Raw genomic sequence first — 18803 nt, 5'->3', positions numbered from 1 at the left:
CATCTGAAATCAGCAATAGAAAAGAATAGCATCCATCCATGTCTTTCTCCCCACTCCGTTCTCCTTGAAAATGAACAAAGAAAGCAGCATTTCTAAGACCGACTCCCTTTGGACCCATAACACTGTCGTGGTGTGCACGTGCGTTGCCGTGGGGATACAGCGGCTCAGCATACTGTCGTTTCCGTCGCTGAGAGCAACGTAACACTTAGTTCCGTTTCTTGGGTCGGTTCCTGAAATGATGAGGGTTCAGGAAACTCTGGTGTGAGATTCAATTTCGTGAGTGTGTGCTTTTTGAGATTATTTGTCAGAGTTGCTTGCATGTATTGCTCCACAGTGGTACCTAAAGCTGCTTAATATGAGAAGGTATATATATATTTTTTTTTTCCTCAATGGTAAAAAAAAAAAGAAAGAAAGTAAAAGTCGGCGGAATTCACAATGCATTCGAGTTTAAAAAAATGAAAGCAAAAATGAAATAAAAAAAATAAATAAACATCATACATTGTATATAATTCTTTATATTTCTCAGAAAGGAAGACTCATGTTTATACTACAGCTTTTAAATTGCCATTGCCAAATATTCTAGTTGGATTTTACACAGTCACGTACTCGCACACACACACACTCTCACACATCCATACACACAGCGGTATATATATATATATGTATATATACACACACATATATATATACACATACATGTATATGTATATATATATATGACGTAAAATAAAAGAGAGATGTATCTGTATAATATACATTCTTAAGTTAAGGGAGACAATTTGTCTAAAATATAATACAAGGGATTGTATGTACAAGGGTTTCTATGAGGTTATCTTAGAAGAAAACTGGAGAGAAACAAAAATGCTGAAGTTCCAAATCTTGATCTCTTTTGTTGTATCTCCATTTTTAAAAATGAATCAAAATTTTAAAAAATGAAAAGGGAAAAATGGGATCATAAATTTGATGCAAAACGCATTTTGTCTTGCTCAGTGTCTGTACTGCTCAGGACAGAATCTCTCCTGGATCCAGGGGATTCCCTGTGCTGGGTTGAGGACGATGATGATGATGCTGTCGCCGCCGCCGCTGCCGCCGCCGCTGCCGCGGCCGAGCGCACCGGGGGCAAAGCTCCTGACGACATCTGGCGGAATAAATTGACCCGCTGCGGCACCGTGGTGCGGATGCCGCTCTGCGGATTCATCCCCTGGACCGCCGCGGCGGCCCCCGCCGGCTGCTGCGCGATGGAGGCCAGGGAGTCTCCCGAGGCCGGGTGCGCCCGCGGCCCCAGAGACGTGTCGTGTGGCAGTGACGGCTGCGAGGCCGACAAATGTCTGACATCTCGGCTCAGGCTTCCCGACTGCAGCGCCTGTGTGCTCTTGTGGACCTCCCCCCGCTGAGGTGAGGGCACCCGCTGTTGCTGGGGCGACGGCTGCTGCGCTCCGGTGACCGCGGCCACGGCCGACGCGGCGGGCGGCTGCTGCTGCTGCTGCTGCTGCTGCTGGGTGGGGAGGGACGGCTGAGCGAGGGGCTGCTGCAGCAGCGACAGCTGGGAGGCCGTGCGCGAGCTGTACTGGAAGCTGCGGTCGGCCAGAGGCGTCTGCACGGGCGGACTGCACATGGCGGCCGTGAAGGAGCAGGGCGACATGATGGCTCCCTGCTGCTGCTGCAGAGGGGTCTGAGCGATGAGCGAGGACGAATTCAGGCTGCCGTGGGAGAGGCTTGGAGCCGGGTAGACGCCCTGCGCCGCGGCGGCGGCGGCGGCTGGCAGCATGCGGGCAGCGGAGGCGTTGGCGATAGCTGAAGCACTGTAGGTCAGGGGAACAGAGGACTGCTGGAGCTGACTGGTGCCGAAGGCGGTGGGGAAGGGAGGCTGGGCTGGCGAGTTAATGATGGAGTTTCCTGACATTGGCGTTGAGTTCATCCCGGTGACTGACAGCTTGCGGTCCACCATCATCACCATCTCCCTGTCCTGACGTATGATCTGCTTCAATATCTCGTTCTCCTGCGTGTTGAAAACGCCGGCGTTCAGATCCTTCTGGAACTTCTGCAGCAGCAAGGAGTTCTTCTTCCCTGTTGAGGTGCAGTCAGGAGAGGTGAGCACATAAAGCAGTGGCAAACTCTGGTTGCCCCGAACCACAGGAAGAGGGCAGGATAATGGACAGTGATAACATAATAAGATGCAGCTTGGACGTTTTGGTAAGAAAACACATGAAATTTTTGCCACCGCATATAAAATAGAGGAGCTTTATCCCCTAAATGTATGAATTCCGCTACTAATTTAAACTCTTTCCATCTCACAAGCTGCATCTTTGAACATCCACTAAGTTTTCTCTCAATAGATATAAAGTGTAAAGGACAAAATGGTGATGATTATGGGCCGATATACAGTTTTGAGAGGAGTGAAGGACACATAAAGGAGACAAAGACTACTGAAAGTGTGACGCGATAGGCGTAGACTGTGATGGTGCTGATGTGGACGATGACACACAGAAGAATGCTGATCTGAGTTGAGGCCACACATCACGTTACTGGACAGCGTTTTGGTCTGAGCAAATTCTAAAGAATATTTAAAGTCACTTTCTATTTAAATCACAACAACAACTCGGCCAGAACACACCAGAAAGGCAAATAGAATACCCTTTAAGGAAAAAAGAATAAACGTGGTGACAACAAAAACAAGCAAAGGAAGTGACACATTCCTAACACACTACCACAGACTGGGAATATATTTATACATTAAACATTTATGGAAAACTAAAACTTCACTCATCTCACCACAGAATGCTGCCTTGTCGTTAAATCTTTCAATTTGCATGGAATTGAATAAAGATTTAGATACATTTCCATAAATAAATTGTTTAAAGTACAAATTAAATAGTAAGAAAAGTACTGTTCTGTCTTTTTGAGGGAATCTTTCCCACAACTCACAGACCCGCACGATGAAGCATATTTTAAAACACCGGCCACATTCGTATCTTTTGGAGCAAAACTGTGGTAAAATGGCCAAGCATGACGGATGTCTTGAAACTGTGTCTTTTGTCGAAAAATAATTGCCACCGTTGACAATAACGCTAACGCGGATTTAACATCTCTACTGTGAATACCAGCAGCGACCGAATGCGTTTGGAGGATTAGCTCGGCTGTGGTTACTGGTGACCTTGCGCATCGACAGGCTATTCTTCAGAAGAAGAAGACGGAGTTGACTTTTAAGCGTGCCGAAGGCTTTATCCACAGTCAATCAATCACTTAAGCCCCCCCCGTCCTTGAAGGCAGAAGATTTCTGCGCTGAGCTCTACACTTGAGAGCGGCGTTTTTCCCGGACGTCTTTCTCCGCTCAAGGCCGCCATCGCGCCGGGCCGATGGCCATGTAACACGGTCGCTACGGGGTCGGTTCGGGTGTCGGAGGCTAAAGCTAGCACCACGCGCTGGCTACGAGGGCTGCTGTTCACGTTTTTTTTTAACGCAGCGGTGTTAAACCTCTGTGGGTTGGAAGGACGGCACATATTTAACGTTCCTGCAAAACGGGACCCGCGGAGGTCCGAATGTAGGACGAAAAAAGGGGGGGGGGGGCTTCTGATTTCAGGGCGACAAGCCGCTTCCCGCCGCCCTTTTCTTCTTGTTGCTTCATCCTCTAGTCTCTCTTTGACATTTTATCCTCTTCTTTTTCAGTTGTGCAAAAGATAAATGGACACTTACCAAACAACAGAACGGACGATTAGAGCCAAGTCGGTTATTTTAAGGAGGAAAATGTCTTTCCTTTCACGTTTTCTTCAGAAAGCTGCTGTTTTGTACACTGAATTATAGCGTTGGCAAAAGAGAGAGAATTACCTGAATGGTTGAGAAAGTCAATTGTGCCTTGGTAGAATGGGTCTAAAACGGTATGAAGTCACGGCAAACTTAAATGCATTTCACTTTTTAGCATCCCTGAGCTGAAGAAACTTGACTAACTAGCTGAATGTCTGGAAACATTTTAATGCTACTTAAATACAGCTCAGTTAAAGTCCCGGGATTGGAATATAGGCAAAGACTTAATAGTAATACCCTTAATAGTTTGATTCATACGCAATAAACACATTGTTCGTTTAGAAAAACTAGCCTGTTGTGATCGTTGAAATAGTTTTTACAGTGCAAATTTCTACGGATGAATCTCGTAATAAGCAGACAGGAAGCTTCTAGTGGGTATTTTTCTGATCTACAAACCGACTGTATATATTAAAGAGAGTAAAAAAAAAGTAACAAAAACATGAAAAAATATATAAACACCACTAATGGGTAAATTAATGTTTTTTTTCCCATACAAAACAGAAAATAAATCAGCTATGGGCCGAGCCACCATTTAAATATGATACAATTTCGGTATGAAGTTAGTAATTCTTCTTTTCTGGCACCATCCAACCATTGATGTTAGATAAATATACAAACTACATCGATTAATGTGATTTAGGAAAACAATAATACAGGAATCCACCCATATCTGATGTCAAAAACATAATTGTGTAAAAAAAATAATCTAAAAGCCACTAACGCGCCAAACATAAAAACAAGCAAAACACAAACATCTTAATGTGCACAAACATCATAGAAATAATGACGGCTGTATTTGTGAAAAAAATAAATACACAAATTTTGAGATGCAAACAAGGCATTACAGGGACATATTTTTCCTACTGAAATTATTTCATCAATAGTTTGTGATAAATTGTTCTCTCTTTTATGAGTCACTGCAGGACATCTTTTTTACTCCAGTTACATTTTGTTGAGGGTTATTGATACAACTTATTTTTTAAAGACTGTAAGTGTTGAAATGTGTGTGATTTGAAGGATGAAACCCCACGTCTCATCAAAATTGCATCACTGCACCTCCAAATATTTTAAACCTTCCTTTGTATATTGTCAGAATAATCTAAATTTCCCCCAAATCTTTTACACAAAAGACATAATTCATATTTCAAGCCTGACAATCAGAAACAAACACTTTTATCGTATTGGTGAATACATGGATATATAATGAAATGTAACAAAACGTGTGCGTGGCATTGCATTAGTAAAGTTTTTACTAATCTGCAGACATGATTTTGTTTGTGAGTTTACTTTGAACAAAAGGTTCAAAGGATAAATACAAATGTCACACCAACAGAGCTGAGCATGTGTCTACAATCCGGCTAACTATTCTGTGAAACTATCATACAAAATAAACATGGGATGCAACACTGAATGACTAATCTTTTGTTTCACTGATTGTCGTTGGTTATTGACATTTTGAATGTGTCCATCAAAACGTCTGCAGGACTGGTGCGGGTGACTTATGTGTCACTAATGCAGGAACTAAACAGTTCATGTAACCTCCAACAAGAGGATGAATTTGAGACCGGATCCATTTAGCAAGCCTCTATAGGTCAATTTCTCCCTGTTCGAGTACTGGAATTGGAATGAAGTGTTTACCTGATGCCTACTCGTCGGCCAGGACACTCTTGAAAACGAGATGTGCTCGTCTCAAGACGGACTCCTGGTCAAATAATTTTTAGATAGATAAAAGATAATGTCAAATGTGCAACACGTTATTGGTTTCAAAGCATGGTTACTTTTCTTTTCCGTTTCGTAGCAAGACAAGCACGTAACCAAATGCAGTTCATATATATATATATATAGAAACGATACAACCAGCACGGATCATGACAGAGTATCTTCCCTCGTATGAGACAAAACCCCCTTCATGGTTAGCCTGAGAGGATGGGTCCAACCGCTCTGAGAAGTGGCCATCAGAGTGGGAAGCTTTTATTTCTAACTCAGCTGGTCATTAAAAAAAGGGCAAATGTAGATTTGGGCTGTTGAGGCCAAACGGCAGGTCGTTAACATTTTTTTTTTTTTTTTTATCTTAACCTGGCCAAAACAATAACGCAACCGTGTCTCCTGTGAATTACGTTCAGATGCAGTCAAATGCAGTTCAGAAAGTAGTTTGCTGGTGGTGCAATGCAAGAAGTGGGTTCGTGACATCGGTGTGGCACGTGGGGAGGTGTCGCAGTCGGCTTCCCGGGTGGATCGAAGCACAGAGACTGAAAGAGTCTCATCCTCATCATTCTCCAAACTTTGCCAACGTCACGAGCACATCGTGGTAAGATGAACAAGACAAGAGGACAATGGAGATTTAGCAGATGTGTTTGATTTTTTTGACTCTTGCAGGTTTAATTAGTTCAATTTGGACACAATCCACTCATCCAGGGACCGCAGCGCACCCCTCTTCAGTAAAAACAGATCATAGGTGAACGTAATTCGGAGGAGAAAAGGTTGTCTCAGCAGCGACAGTGTTTTCTGATTGGCTCTGAGCGGTCTTGTTCATAATCTGTTGCTCATTGCGTGTTGCTGAGTTGCCTGACACTACAGTATTTCAATGTTGAGTCAACACTAGGGTTGCAAAGCAATTTCAATATTGACGTGCCCGTGTCCGGCAAAATGATACACAAATACAAAGCCATGGCAAAGAAAAACAACGACAGCAGAGAGAGAGAAGTGGAAACGGACTGCAAGCTTTAAGCCACTGATATGAGAGGACATTGGCACACTGTCACTAGGCGAATTCCACTCCAGTTTTGAAGTCATGAGTGAGTGGTTTTTTTTAAAGTAACTACCGCAAACAAAGCAGCAAACATTACGGCCGGGATGACAGTTTGTTGCCTGTTTGATCATCTACGACGGGGAGCTGCTCGGGTTGTCCGCGTAGCAGCAATCGATTCGTTTCAAAAGTGGTTCATTTTCACAAATGACTTCGAGTTTTTTTTCCAGCACAAATTTCTAATATACAAACATTTCACTTTGTTCAGTAACCAATAACCTGTTGCCTTACGAGCTGGTATTCATTTACTGAGAGAGCATCCACCTTGCCATCTAAATATCACTTTTTGTTTTTAGTTGTAACAGGTGGACATACAGTACACTAGTCAAAGCGGCTCAACTACGAAGAAAACCAGGATCGGATTCAAACACATGCTACTCACACTCTAACAAATGGCCATTTTCTTTTTCTTACAAACAAGGGTCGGGGAGCCGATCTTAAAATGTGTGCAGTAGCATCTGAGATTTCAACACAGGATGAAAATTAAGCCTGAAAGTTCACTCCCTGAATCCTTCTCATCGCTCCACTATGACACTTAAATGTGCGGTTTTATTATTGCCAACTTATTCACATATCAAAAGTGGAATAGGAAAAAAAAAAAAATAACGTTCAAAAAGATACATTTTTCTAATGCAGCAAAACACAAGCGGTGACAAAGACACACGTTAAGTTCTACTATTTCCTTTGTAGAAAACACTTTCACATTCTATGCTCTGCGTGTTTGATTCGTCGGTGTCTGCGTTCCAATCAAAGTCAGAGCAGACTGAACACATTTGAATAACGAGGGGGGGGGGGGGGGAACATTAGGGTCTACGCAACCAATTCTTGCCCTGTTTGTGTTCCATACATGTGCCCCTTTTTTTCTTTTTTTTAAAACTTTAACCAAATATATGTGTCTGAAACATTATCACTTATGTCAACTCCAGTCTATCAAGGCCAGGGTCTGCTACAAAGTTGACGAGGAGCTGACGTCACCTGAGCTGACGTCACCTGGCCTGACGTCACCTGGCCCGGCTCCGTTAATTCAGACGACTCTGATATGGGGCGGGGAGCTGCTCATACCCAGGAGTGCAGATGAGTGGAAATAGGGCCAGACAAGGCATGCATGTGAGGTTAGCTTCCATCAACTCGCTGACATCCAGTGAGGGGGGGGGGGGGGGGGGGGGGGGTCAACGACGAGCCAACGAGGGGGGCGAAGTGACTCCCTCCCCCCGGACAGCGGCATGCACTCGCCTTCCAGTTAATCCAACCACAAGACTCTACTTTGGTGCTTTAGAAGGATTAATGCTGGTAACAACAAATTCTCTTCACTGTGATTTAATACAAAGAAAGACGGAAGTTTAAAAAACAACAACAACAACAAAAACAAGACAGCATACCGGCCATGCAGCCCAAGATGGCGGACACAATGCTTTTATGAAGAAAGAAGGCCAACGAATACTGATAAAGACAAGACGACAAGGCACGATGACAGGCAGGAGGTTCCCGAACGATCAGACAGGGCGCGAATCAAGACGTGGGCGGGTCTTACCTATGCGATCCAATCGGTCGATGGCGACCGTCTCGAAGGCGCGCCGCATCATGGGGTACTCCTCCAGCACCTCGTTGAAGTGATCCACGGAGAGGGAGAAGAGTCGACAGTAGGTGTCGGCGCGCACGCTCGCCGTTCGCCTGCCCTTGGTGAGCAGACAGATCTCTGTGGGGGGGGGGGGCACACACGGGGGGAGACAAAAGGAGGACAAAGGGGTGAGGGCGCGGAAAAGAGGGAAAATGAAACAAGGGATGCAGAATCGCTCGCGTTGTACTGAGATGATTCGTTCTGGGGAGGGCTAAGGGTCCCAATAACCCCCCCTGCAAAGGAAATAACTAAAAGCCTGTGAGGCGTGACATCCGTCCTGAAGTGTGATGGGAAACCAACCGACGGTGTGGTCGGTACACGCAGAGGAGACTTTGCTAATGTTTGGATCGATATCGGAACACACTGAAAGACTGCAGATAATCACATGGCCTACATCTTGAGCCTCTTTTGTATTTAACTATAACTACCTATATACAATCAATACATCTGTCTGTAATATATGCACATATGAATGGGGGGAAAATAGAGAAAATAAAAGAAACTCTACTGCTTATGAGTGGCGTAGGAAGTACTCTCTTCGTATACAAAAAGTTCATTCAGCCATGTGGGAATCAACCCCAGGGTTGTGCCCTTGCAAAGGGTCATGAGCTGATTAAAGGAAATCTGCAAAGTAAATTTTTATGACTTAAAAAAAAACATTTTCATTTTACAAATGAATAAAACATAAAACATCTGAAAGAAGAGGAGGTCCAATAAGAGACTAGTGTTTACCAATGAGTCACAAATAGGGATACAATAGGGTTTGTGATCTGTTATTTATGCTTTAAAAAGTACACATTGTGCTTTTGAAATAGTAGTGGAGTGGAAGTAAAGAGAGGGATGAGGTGGAAATACAAAGTACAAAGTAATGTTTCTCCAAGTTGTAATTAAGTAGAGTGCTTGTGTAATGGTAGATAATAAACCAGTGACTAGAAATCACTGTCTCTTGTAGGAGGCTTATTCTTGCCAGTAATAGAGAGCAATTGATTGATTGCACAAACTTGTGTTAACAGTAAACGTTACATGCTCTTGATTCATCCCGAAGAAAAGAGGACCTAAAATTCAAAATGACCACGAGATATGCTTCATTTCTGATATCGGTGCTTGTTATGGTGAATTTCCTCACCCAACTAGCAGTAAATGCATAAATATTTCTGAGGCGGTACGCCCCCGGAGATTAAACAGCGCCTTGTCTCCTCGGTGTGTTTTCATGAATTACTGACACCAGGCAGAAAGTTCACAGCCTCCACACCTCCACTCCATCGGCCCACACGTCCTCTCGTCTCGTCTTAAGCTCGCGAAAACTTAGGGGCCGTCTCCTCGGCACCGGCCTCGCTCGCTTTCTCCTCCACAACGCCAACCCACCGCTCAAACCTCCGCCCACGCCTGCCCGTATTCTCCAATCCGCGGCGAAGCCTCCGTCTCGATTAAGGCGTCAAATGTTAAACTTGTCGGGACGATCTCGGCCTTGCCGCGGGGCGTCATGGAAATAGAGCACGGAGCGCGTGCACGGGACGTGAGAGAGAGAGAGAGAGAGAGAGAGAGAGAGAGAGAGCGACACTCTCAAGCTGTGGGTGCAAAAAAGGTGTTAGTGCTGCCATGGTGGAAAAATAAAAGCTCCCTTTAAGTGGTACCTCGTTTTAACACGAGAAGGTACACGGAGGAAAAACAAAAGGACACGTAGGGAGAGAGAGAGAGAGAGAGAGAAAAGCTGAGGTTCCTCCACAAGCCTGACATCCAGAGGTAAAAGTGGAATAAAAAGGAGCTGTTATAACAAACAATACAGTGTTATGCTTTGTCCCCCGAGGGGGGCATCACAAGACTTCCTTAATTCTCAGTCGTTGGTAAAATCGGTAAACATAGTTATTTTTTTTTCTCTTCAATATCGGGACTCAAACCCGCGGGCAATTTTTTGGGGGTTTTCTTTTGATTCTTAAAAAAGGGATGCAAGCAGCCAAAACAACTCCTCCACCTCCACCAGCTTTCCTCTGTTGCAGTGCCGCTTTCAAATTGAACTAATTCCTGTTGTCAGACTGCAATGAACTCCAGTTGTGAGCTGTTTTGAGAGCAGCAGAGCTGACACCCCGCTGCTGACAGGAGCACAGGAGGAGGCCCTCGTTTTAGGCCGCGCTAACGTTCACTCTTTCAACCACTCGGGCAGGCCTTCGGGGATACGTCTAAAAAAAAAAACACCAACGTCCACGTGTGCTCATTTGTGGGCTCGCTCGTGATTTTGGGGGGCGGGACGCGTGAAAAGTGTTCAACCCGCACATCTTAGACGCGCTCAGACATTAGCAGCCTCCGAGGACACCGCCCGTGACCCGTTAACACTCCACATGATGCAACTTGACGGCGCGTCTGTCGCCTAGCAACAAAGCATCACACCCACCCTACCCCAAAGGAGCATTTGTGGAAAATGTTCCCATCGCTTCATGTGTCACACGCTCTCCCCGTGACAACCCCTCCACCCTCCCTCAACGTTCTCCTCACACGGATGCGGACCCGGAGAGAGGGGAGGGTGGGGGGGGGGGGGGGGGGGGGTCCCGTGTGACTAAGACGTTAATGGCCCAACGGGGGGGAGTTTCATGCACCGCCTGTCACTGAGCGTTGACATTACAATCTGGGAGTCCCTCAGCCTCAGAGTGGCAGAGCGCTGCGCTACCAGCAGGTAATCCCATCGCAGAGGTCCAGGGGTGATTAACACGACGCCCCTGCTGCAGCACGCCGCCGCCGCCGCCGCTCCTCGAACCGTGTTCGGAGGAGGTGCTCCGCGACCTGCTGGATGTCCTGCTCATTGCCGCGCGTCCCGCTCACTGATTTCTCATTCTAGCCACGGTTTGGCCTGGTTGTAAGGGGAGTGTGAACCGTCAGAGGAAAGGGGGGGGGGGGGGGGGGCGAGCTGCCTCGGTGCAGCCAGCTGCTCTCCCCCAACTCTGGGCTCATCTCATAATGCCATGCAAAAGGGTGAGAATACCAGCTGGGCTGAAGGCAACAGCAGGTGGGCCGGCACGGAATGAACACGGCAAAAATAACACCGTGTCCTTTGTCTAATTCAACGGATGCGACGCGTCGTTTTTATATTAGAAGAAGAGACGGGAACATCGACCGTACGCTGGATGTGAAGGTTTCTCTCTCTCCTCGGTGAACAGATTTGAGAAGATAGTGATGTTTCACTGTGCGTTCTGCTTGTCATACTTAAAGTAGAACTCGCTTGGATTCTGGCTCAATGAATCAATCAATCTGGGATGTTTTTTTTGTTAGTCTGTGAACAGAGTGAGAGCTCAACACAATTAGAATGATTCATTCAGGAGAACAAACTCATCTTAAAATCTTTGACACAGCTCGACGCATTTTCTGTATTCTAAAATGTGTTCTCTAGGGGTCAGTTTACAAGGAAGCAGAACAGTGGCACTATAAGCTATAAAACTATACCCTGAAGCTCTGTGAAGTTAAGGGGATCCGCAGATTAAGGGGGATGAAAGATTCCAACGAGACATCCCCTTTGACATTTTCATTTGATACACATATAGTCAAAGAATACTGTTTGTAGACGCTCTATATTAATTATACGTTAATACGAGTCAGCGCAGGGGCACCAGGTGATGCGTAAGACGCTGGGCTCCGCGGACCCGGTATATAATGATTATTAACAACATGGTATGCAAGAATCTGACCCGCCAACTACCATCACTACGTGACATCCTCCAACTGGAACCAGGGACCAGTTAAGCTGCTGCGTCCTCTTTTGTTTTGATCTGAAATTGTTTGTTAAAAGCCCTCCGCTGACTGCCGACGCCGACCCACTCGTCGGAGCCTTATTGGCCGACGGTTTTATCCTGACGTTTCAGCTTTACTTTCTTAATCAAGATCGTCTTGTTCTGTGCTACAATAATTCCTTGGCGGGAATATCTCTTTGAGCCGCGGCACCCGGAGGATTAACTGAGCGGCGCTGGGACCGCGTGACACTCCACGAAGAAGTTAAAGCGCACCCTCCTCCTCCTCCTCCTCCTCCTGCGGACCCATTGGATGTGCCGTGGAGCTCTGCACACTTAGATGCAGGACATCAATCCTTCGGTTTGAACAAGCTCCCTTTTTTGTTTTTTGTTGAATCGCTGCCTTCCTTTGACTGGCCTCTGAGACGTGAACGGCATGCGGCAAGAAACTCCAAAGCGGAGGTATTCTTAGACTCCTCGGCCTCCTTCCATGGTGGCAAGGAACTCGTGAGATAAAATATGCAAGATCCTCTAAAATAGTAAACTTTACTTTGATTTCACATTCACAAAAAAACACCGGCTAGATGTTCTGGTGTTTGAGTAAACAACGTGCTGTGAAATTACATTTGACATTTAAAAAATGTATAATAGCTGTTGTGTTTTGAGGGAAGTAAGACTGGTGCCAAGAGAAAGAGAACGATTTGGCTCCTGATTTTACACTGGCTGCTATTGTTAGTGCCAAGTGTATGCAGCAGGAACTTATGGATGGGGAGTTCATGCATATGTGTGTGTATGGTTGAGGGGGGTGGGGGGGGTGGGGGGGACTTCTGCATGTCCTAAGGGAAGCCTGATCCACGCCTTGGCCTACTCCAGCAACCAGATGAGTGGTTACGTAACTGCAGAAGCTGACTAACGTCCAACACTGGTTAATGAGCATCTACATCTATAATAACCCAGTTTAAGACAGCATCAGAAGCAGGACCTCAATACATAACTGCATGAACAGGCTGTGGGGATGCATCTGTGAGAGGTTTTCTTGCATGGCATAACCCACATATATGATTCATGTTTGCATCTCCATGGGGCTAAATATAGAAGGCATTTTGGTTCTAACCTCCAAAGTACGATCCGTCAGTCAGCTTCATCTCCTTGTTGAACTTGGTGATGACACTGGCAACCCCGTGCTGAATGAAGTACATCTTCTTCCCGACAGTGCCCTCTCGGATGATGTAGTCGTTGGGTTGAAAGACCTCAAACTTTAACTTGCTCAGCATCCCCGTCACGAAGTTGGGGTCGGCGTTAGCAAACAGAGGCATGGTGGCCACAAGCTTACGGCAGTTGAAGTTGACAATTTCCTGGTGGAGTAAAAAAAAAGAACGTGCCGGTTAAACACATTAGATCATGCCGTAACAGTCTGCACCTAAACGCGCATCAGTCGGGGGGTCATGTGACACACGCCGCCCTGCAAATCCTTCATTTCTGCCGCTTTCCTCTGCCGGCAGAAGCTCCTTGGATGAGTCCCGCTGCTTCATCCCTAATTCTTCTAAAGCAATTCCCGTCCCTCCGAAGAATAAACTTTTTGGCACGCGAGTCCGACCCCTGATGAGTTTGCGCCCTCTGGTCCCCCCGGCTGCAGGCCATCTCTCATGGTCTCATCCTGTCCCCCTCGGACCCAGCAGGAGATTAGGAGCTTGTCGCCTGTTTACCCATACGCATCTCCGATTGCTGCGCGGATGGAAAGCTGTGGCACTTGGCATCTGCGTTGGTTTTGCTGTTGCCCCCCCCCCCCCCCGCCCTGCCCCCTCCCAGCCAGTGAGGGATAACTCTCCTCCAGTGACAACAGGACATTGACAGAGAGATAACCAATTTCTGGGACGCTCGCAAAGAGATGTAAGCTCAGCCTCAGATGCCGGTGTCAGCTAATGCCACGGGGCTCTGACCTCAATCATGCACCACCACTAATGAATTAGATGGTAAGCAGTTTTCATGCCCAGCCAGGAGTCCTCCTGGGGGAAACAATCTCTGGCCGTGACTATTCAAGGATTTGTAATGTGGCGGAGAATAAGAGATGAGAAAAGGAAACGGGTTTGGGGGGGGGGGGGGGGTAGAAAAAACAGCAAAACAACTGAAATGTTGTATTTTGGCCCATTAATGAAAAGCTACATGGATTGAACAATGGTTATACTTTATATATTTTTGTAATTACTCTGGAATTCTCGGATATTTGGCAGATTGTTCTTCTGGCTTCGATGCCAGACTCTCCAGCGTTACTTCCCGGTGCTGATCCCCCCCTTTGCCGACCACGCCTGCCCCTGTTTACCCCGAACCCCGGTGAACCGAGCTGCCTTTCTGTCTGCTGTTCTGGGGCTTCAATAAAAGTCCACACAGACCGTTACAAAATGGCAAAACATGTATCCTTTCCTTTTATTTCTCTGTCTCTGCTATTCATTTTTACAAACTAGTTGTCTAGTTCCATTATATTCTATGCGGTGGCAAACAATCAACTATTGGATGTTGGGAGTGTCCTAAAAAATAAATAGCGGTACCTCAGGGTGATTAACTCAATGCGATCCTTTAAGCGTCATTACCTTTTGATTACACATCGAACCCAAGGCTATTTCTTCCACTGAAAAGGAGATGTCATGTGAATCGCTGGTGGTCATGAAAGGCTTGTGACAAGTGATGTGCCAGAATCAGTTAAAGTACACTTTGGGCTGATTTCATGTCCCTCATTTGGTCCAAAAGTGAATGAGAGTGCTGCTAAACGGAGCTGATTTTGATCCCAACTTGACCTGTGGGTCAACACCCCCCAAAAACTGCGCTGGACACTTGGCAGCAATCAGCCCGACTCGTCTACTAATGTCTGAGTTGGTCTTCTTCCTGGAAGGATTTTCTGTGTCTGGGAATGCACCTCCCTTTGAGTGTCCGGGATGGTGCAGCAGCTCCCCACCCGCCCACCACATGGTGACTTAATGGGGCTCCATGAAGGACGGTCACGATTCCTACGCTCGCTTTGCTTTTCAAATGCGCTGCTCAAACCATGCACCTATATGCTTAATTACCCATGTCATCTGCTGCAATGAAGAGGTCAGCCGCGCTATTCAGAACTGCTCACCGACTCCACTACAATCTGCCCCCTCTTGAATAACATGTGGAGAACACTGGATCTGTGCAGTTGGGTACAGCTCAGGAGCGCATCTTCTTTAATGAAACTGAGGCTCGGGTAACGTTTCTGTGCAGATTATTTTTCGTATGTGTGATACGGTTCACCCAGGATGCTGGGGAGAATCCGTTACTTGACATTATAAGAAGAGATGACAGGTTTAGTATTTCAGCTTCAGGTGCTGCACGCTTGAAGGTGCCAGATGAAGAGTCGCTCTTCATCTCGAAGGAATAAACTCATTCATGTTTTCAAACTAAAACCAGTGGGGGGACAGTTTACCTGTCAAGATGCTTTTTTTTTCTAGATTTTTTTTTTTTTTTTTTTTTTTTTTTACCTGTTCCAAAAATAAACCTCTCGAAAGAGATGTCTGTGTTGCTAATTGAAAGAACTCTCCTTCGATATAGTTTAGAAGTGGTCTCACCTCTTTGAGGGGGTCGTTGAGTTCACTCAGGATGTTGTCCTCGTCAAAGATTTTGCCCTGGTAGCGATGCTCGTAGTAGTCGTGGATCTTCTGTCGCATGTCGGCTGGAAGCTTGTGGAAGGACATGTATTGCTCCACTTGCTTGTACTGGGGAAGACAAAGAAGGCAGATGATCATCAGTTGCTGCATGTGCTCAAACACACAAGGCTCTTTTTCCCTGTGTGTGTGATCTTCTCCCGGTGTGTATGTGTGTGTATCTGTGTCTCTGCATCGAGGACAAGGGGGCCCGGTTCTGAGGCACGGACAGAACGGGGGGGGGAGGCAGGTGGTGCAGGGAAGGGGGGGCGGGGGGGAAAGGAGCACTGGCCCCGCGGCTATGTCAGACCAAGGTAGCAGTTCTGATTATCTCACCCATGCAGAGAAACCGAGCTGCGACCGGACGTGAACCAGGGAGGTTTACCCGATATCTCGGAGAGAGAGGGGGGGGGGTGGAGGCTGCATGACAACGAGCCAGATGGCTCGGATTGCATGACCGGCAATTATTTGCATGATTTATTTTGAATATGTGGGTTCTTTCGTTTCTTTAATCCTGAGTGCACGAGCTGCGCAAAGTGCAGAATTGATTTGTTATATTGTTGTTTCCGAACGTAATGTGAAGTATACTTTGATGAATTGTGCTGTATAAGAGAGCTTGCCTCTGTCACGGTTTGGGTCTGCTCTTGTCTTATTTTGTAGTTTTTATGTCTCTTGTGATCCTGGGTAACTTCACTTCCTGCCTTGTCCTGTCTTCCCTTGTGATTGTCTGCCGTGCTTGATCGTTTCCACCTGTGTTCAATCACCTGCACCTCCCTTGTGTATTTAAGCCCTGTGAGTCCCTTGTCTGGTTTGGCGTCATTACATGTCGACCGTTCATGTGTCACGTAAGTCAGGTTTGTGTTTTCAAGTCCAGGTCCCTGTTTTGTTTGTTTGTTGGTTTTGTTTTCTCCTCCTTCCTCCCCTTTTTGGTGGGAGCGATTTTGATTTTGAGTTTTGACTATTAAAGCCCTTTTATTTTTCATCAACTCTGCGTTTGAGTCCTCCCTCCCTGCCCTCGGACCCTGCGTCGTGACAGAATGACGCCACCACCTAAAGACTCAGCAGGGTTGGACCAGAGAAACCCGTTTTTGGGAACTCGCCTGGCGTTTGGGGACCCACACGGCACGCAGCTGGCTGCCCGGCGCAACGCTAACCCCGGCTCGGAAGCAGGCTCCAGGCAGCGCCCCGGTCAACGCCCTCGCCGCTCTCCAGACCCAGGTTGGGCCTCGCCGATGGAGGCCAGCGTCCAGCCCCCAGTCCTCAGCGCACGCTGGAAACAGGTGCTGGAGTTGGCCGCCCGCCTCCAGGCCAGGTACGACCCCCACGCCCTGGACCTCCGCATTCGGCGGCAGCGACGGCGCCAACCACGCCCGTCTCCGCCCGAACCGGCCCCAAGACCCACGCCCCCAGCTCCAAGACCCACGCCCCCAGCTCCAAGACCCACGCCCCCAGCTCCAAGACCCACGCCCCCAACCCCAAGACCCACGCCCCCAGCCCCAAGACCCACGCCCCCAGCCCCAAGACCCCCGCCCGTTCCGGCCCCCAGAGCCTCGCCTCCTCCCGTTCCGGCCCCCAGAGCCTCGCCTCCTCCCGTTCCGGCCCCCAGAGCCTCGCCTCCTCCCGTTCCGGCCCCCAGAGCATCGCCTCCTCCCGTTCCGACCCCCAGAGCCTCGCCTCCTCCCGTTCCGGCCCCCAGAGCCTTGCCTCCTCCCGTTCCGGCCCCCAGAGCCTCGCCTCCTCCCGTTCCGGCCCCCAGAGCCTCGCCTCCTCCCGTTCCGGCCCCCAGAGCCTCGCCTCCACCCGTTCCGGCCCCCAGAGCCTCGCCTCCGCCCGTTCCGGCCCCCAGACTCCAGTCTCCGCCCGTTCCGGCCCCCAGACTCCAGTCTCCGCCCGTTCCGGCCCCCAGACTCCAGTCTCCGCCCGTTCCGGCCCCCAGACTCCAGTCTCCGCCCGTTCCGGCCCCCAGACTCCAGTCTCCGCCCGTTCCGGCCCCCAGACTCCAGTCTCCGCCCGTTCCGGCCCCAAGACTCCAGTCTCCGCCCGTTCCGGCCCCAAGACTCCAGTCTCCGCCCGTTCCGGCCCCAAGACTCCAGTCTCCGCCCGTTCCGGCCCCAAGACTCCAGTCTCCGCCCGTTCCGGCCCCAAGACTCCAGTCTCCGCCCGTTCCGGCCCCAAGACTCCAGTCTCCGCCCGTTCCGGCCCCAAGACTCCAGTCTCCGCCCGTTCCGGCCCCAAGACTCCAGTCTCCGCCCGTTCCGGCCCCAAGACTCCAGTCTCCGCCCGTTCCGGCCCCAAGACTCCAGTCTCCAGCCCCGTCCCCACGGCCCCCGACCATGACCCCTCCAGGCCCGTCCCCACGGCCCCCGACCATGACCCCTCCAGCCCCGTCCCCACGGCCCCTGACCATGACCCCTCCAGCCCCGTCCCCACGGCCCCCGACCATGACCCCTCCAGCCCCGTCCCCACGGCCCCCGACCATGACCCCTCCCTCCCACCCTCTTGGGACCGCCTGGAAGTCGGTCCTTGAAGGGGGGGTGGGGTCAGGGGTTGGGTCGGCGCCCCCGGCCACGACGACGCCGGAGCCGCACAGCTCGGCGCCCCACGCCACGACGACGCCGGAGCCGCACAGCTCGGCGCCCCACGCCACGACGACGCCGGAGCCGCACAGCTCTGCGCCCCACGCCACGACGACGCCGGAGCCGCACAGCTCGGCGCCCCACGCCACGACGACGCCGGAGCCGCACAGCTCGGCGCCCCACGCCACGACGACGCCGGAGCCGCACAGCTCGGCGCCCCACGCCACGACGACGCCGGAGCCGCACAGCTCGGCGCCCCCCGAGACCCTGAGGCCCGGCCGCCGACCCGGCAGACTCCCCGAGACCCTGCCGCCGACCCGGCAGACCCCCCGAGACCCTGAGGCCCGGCCGCCGACCCGGCAGACCCCCAGAGCACCCCACGCCCGGCCGCCGCCCCGGCAGGCCGCCGGACCATAGATGTCGGGTCCCCACCCTCCCGCCCCTTGTCTGATTTTCATGGTTCTGCCCCCCTTTAGGACCGTCTGGAATTCGGTCCTTGAGGGGGGGGTTCTGTCACGGTTTGGGTCTGCTCTTGTCTTATTTTGTAGTTTTTATGTCTCTTGTGATCCTGGGTAACTTCACTTCCTGCCTTGTCCTGTCTTCCCTTGCGATTGTCTGCCGTGCTTGATC

General features: G+C 49.2%; 1 protein-coding gene across 1 annotated transcript in view; it reads right to left on the bottom strand.

The window, feature by feature from the left end:
- Window positions 1-429: 429 nt before the first annotated feature.
- LOC119226976 (potassium/sodium hyperpolarization-activated cyclic nucleotide-gated channel 1) overlaps window positions 430-18803 on the bottom strand; it is a 63930-nt gene continuing 45556 nt past the window's right edge. Inside the window, exons 5-8 of the mRNA XM_037485405.2 lie at window positions 15523-15669; window positions 13053-13293; window positions 8139-8303; window positions 430-2067 (exon numbers count right to left, since the gene is read on the bottom strand). Coding sequence (XP_037341302.2) covers window positions 953-2067; window positions 8139-8303; window positions 13053-13293; window positions 15523-15669 — 1668 coding nt within the window. The 3' untranslated portion in view covers window positions 430-952. The remainder of the gene's footprint in view (window positions 2068-8138; window positions 8304-13052; window positions 13294-15522; window positions 15670-18803) is intronic.

Source organism: Pungitius pungitius, chromosome 18 (assembly GCF_949316345.1).
Source record: "Pungitius pungitius chromosome 18, fPunPun2.1, whole genome shotgun sequence".
NCBI lineage: Eukaryota > Metazoa > Chordata > Actinopteri > Perciformes > Gasterosteidae > Pungitius > Pungitius pungitius.
Note: the sequence above shows the minus strand (reverse complement) of the source record. Positions and strands in the feature narration are given on the sequence as shown.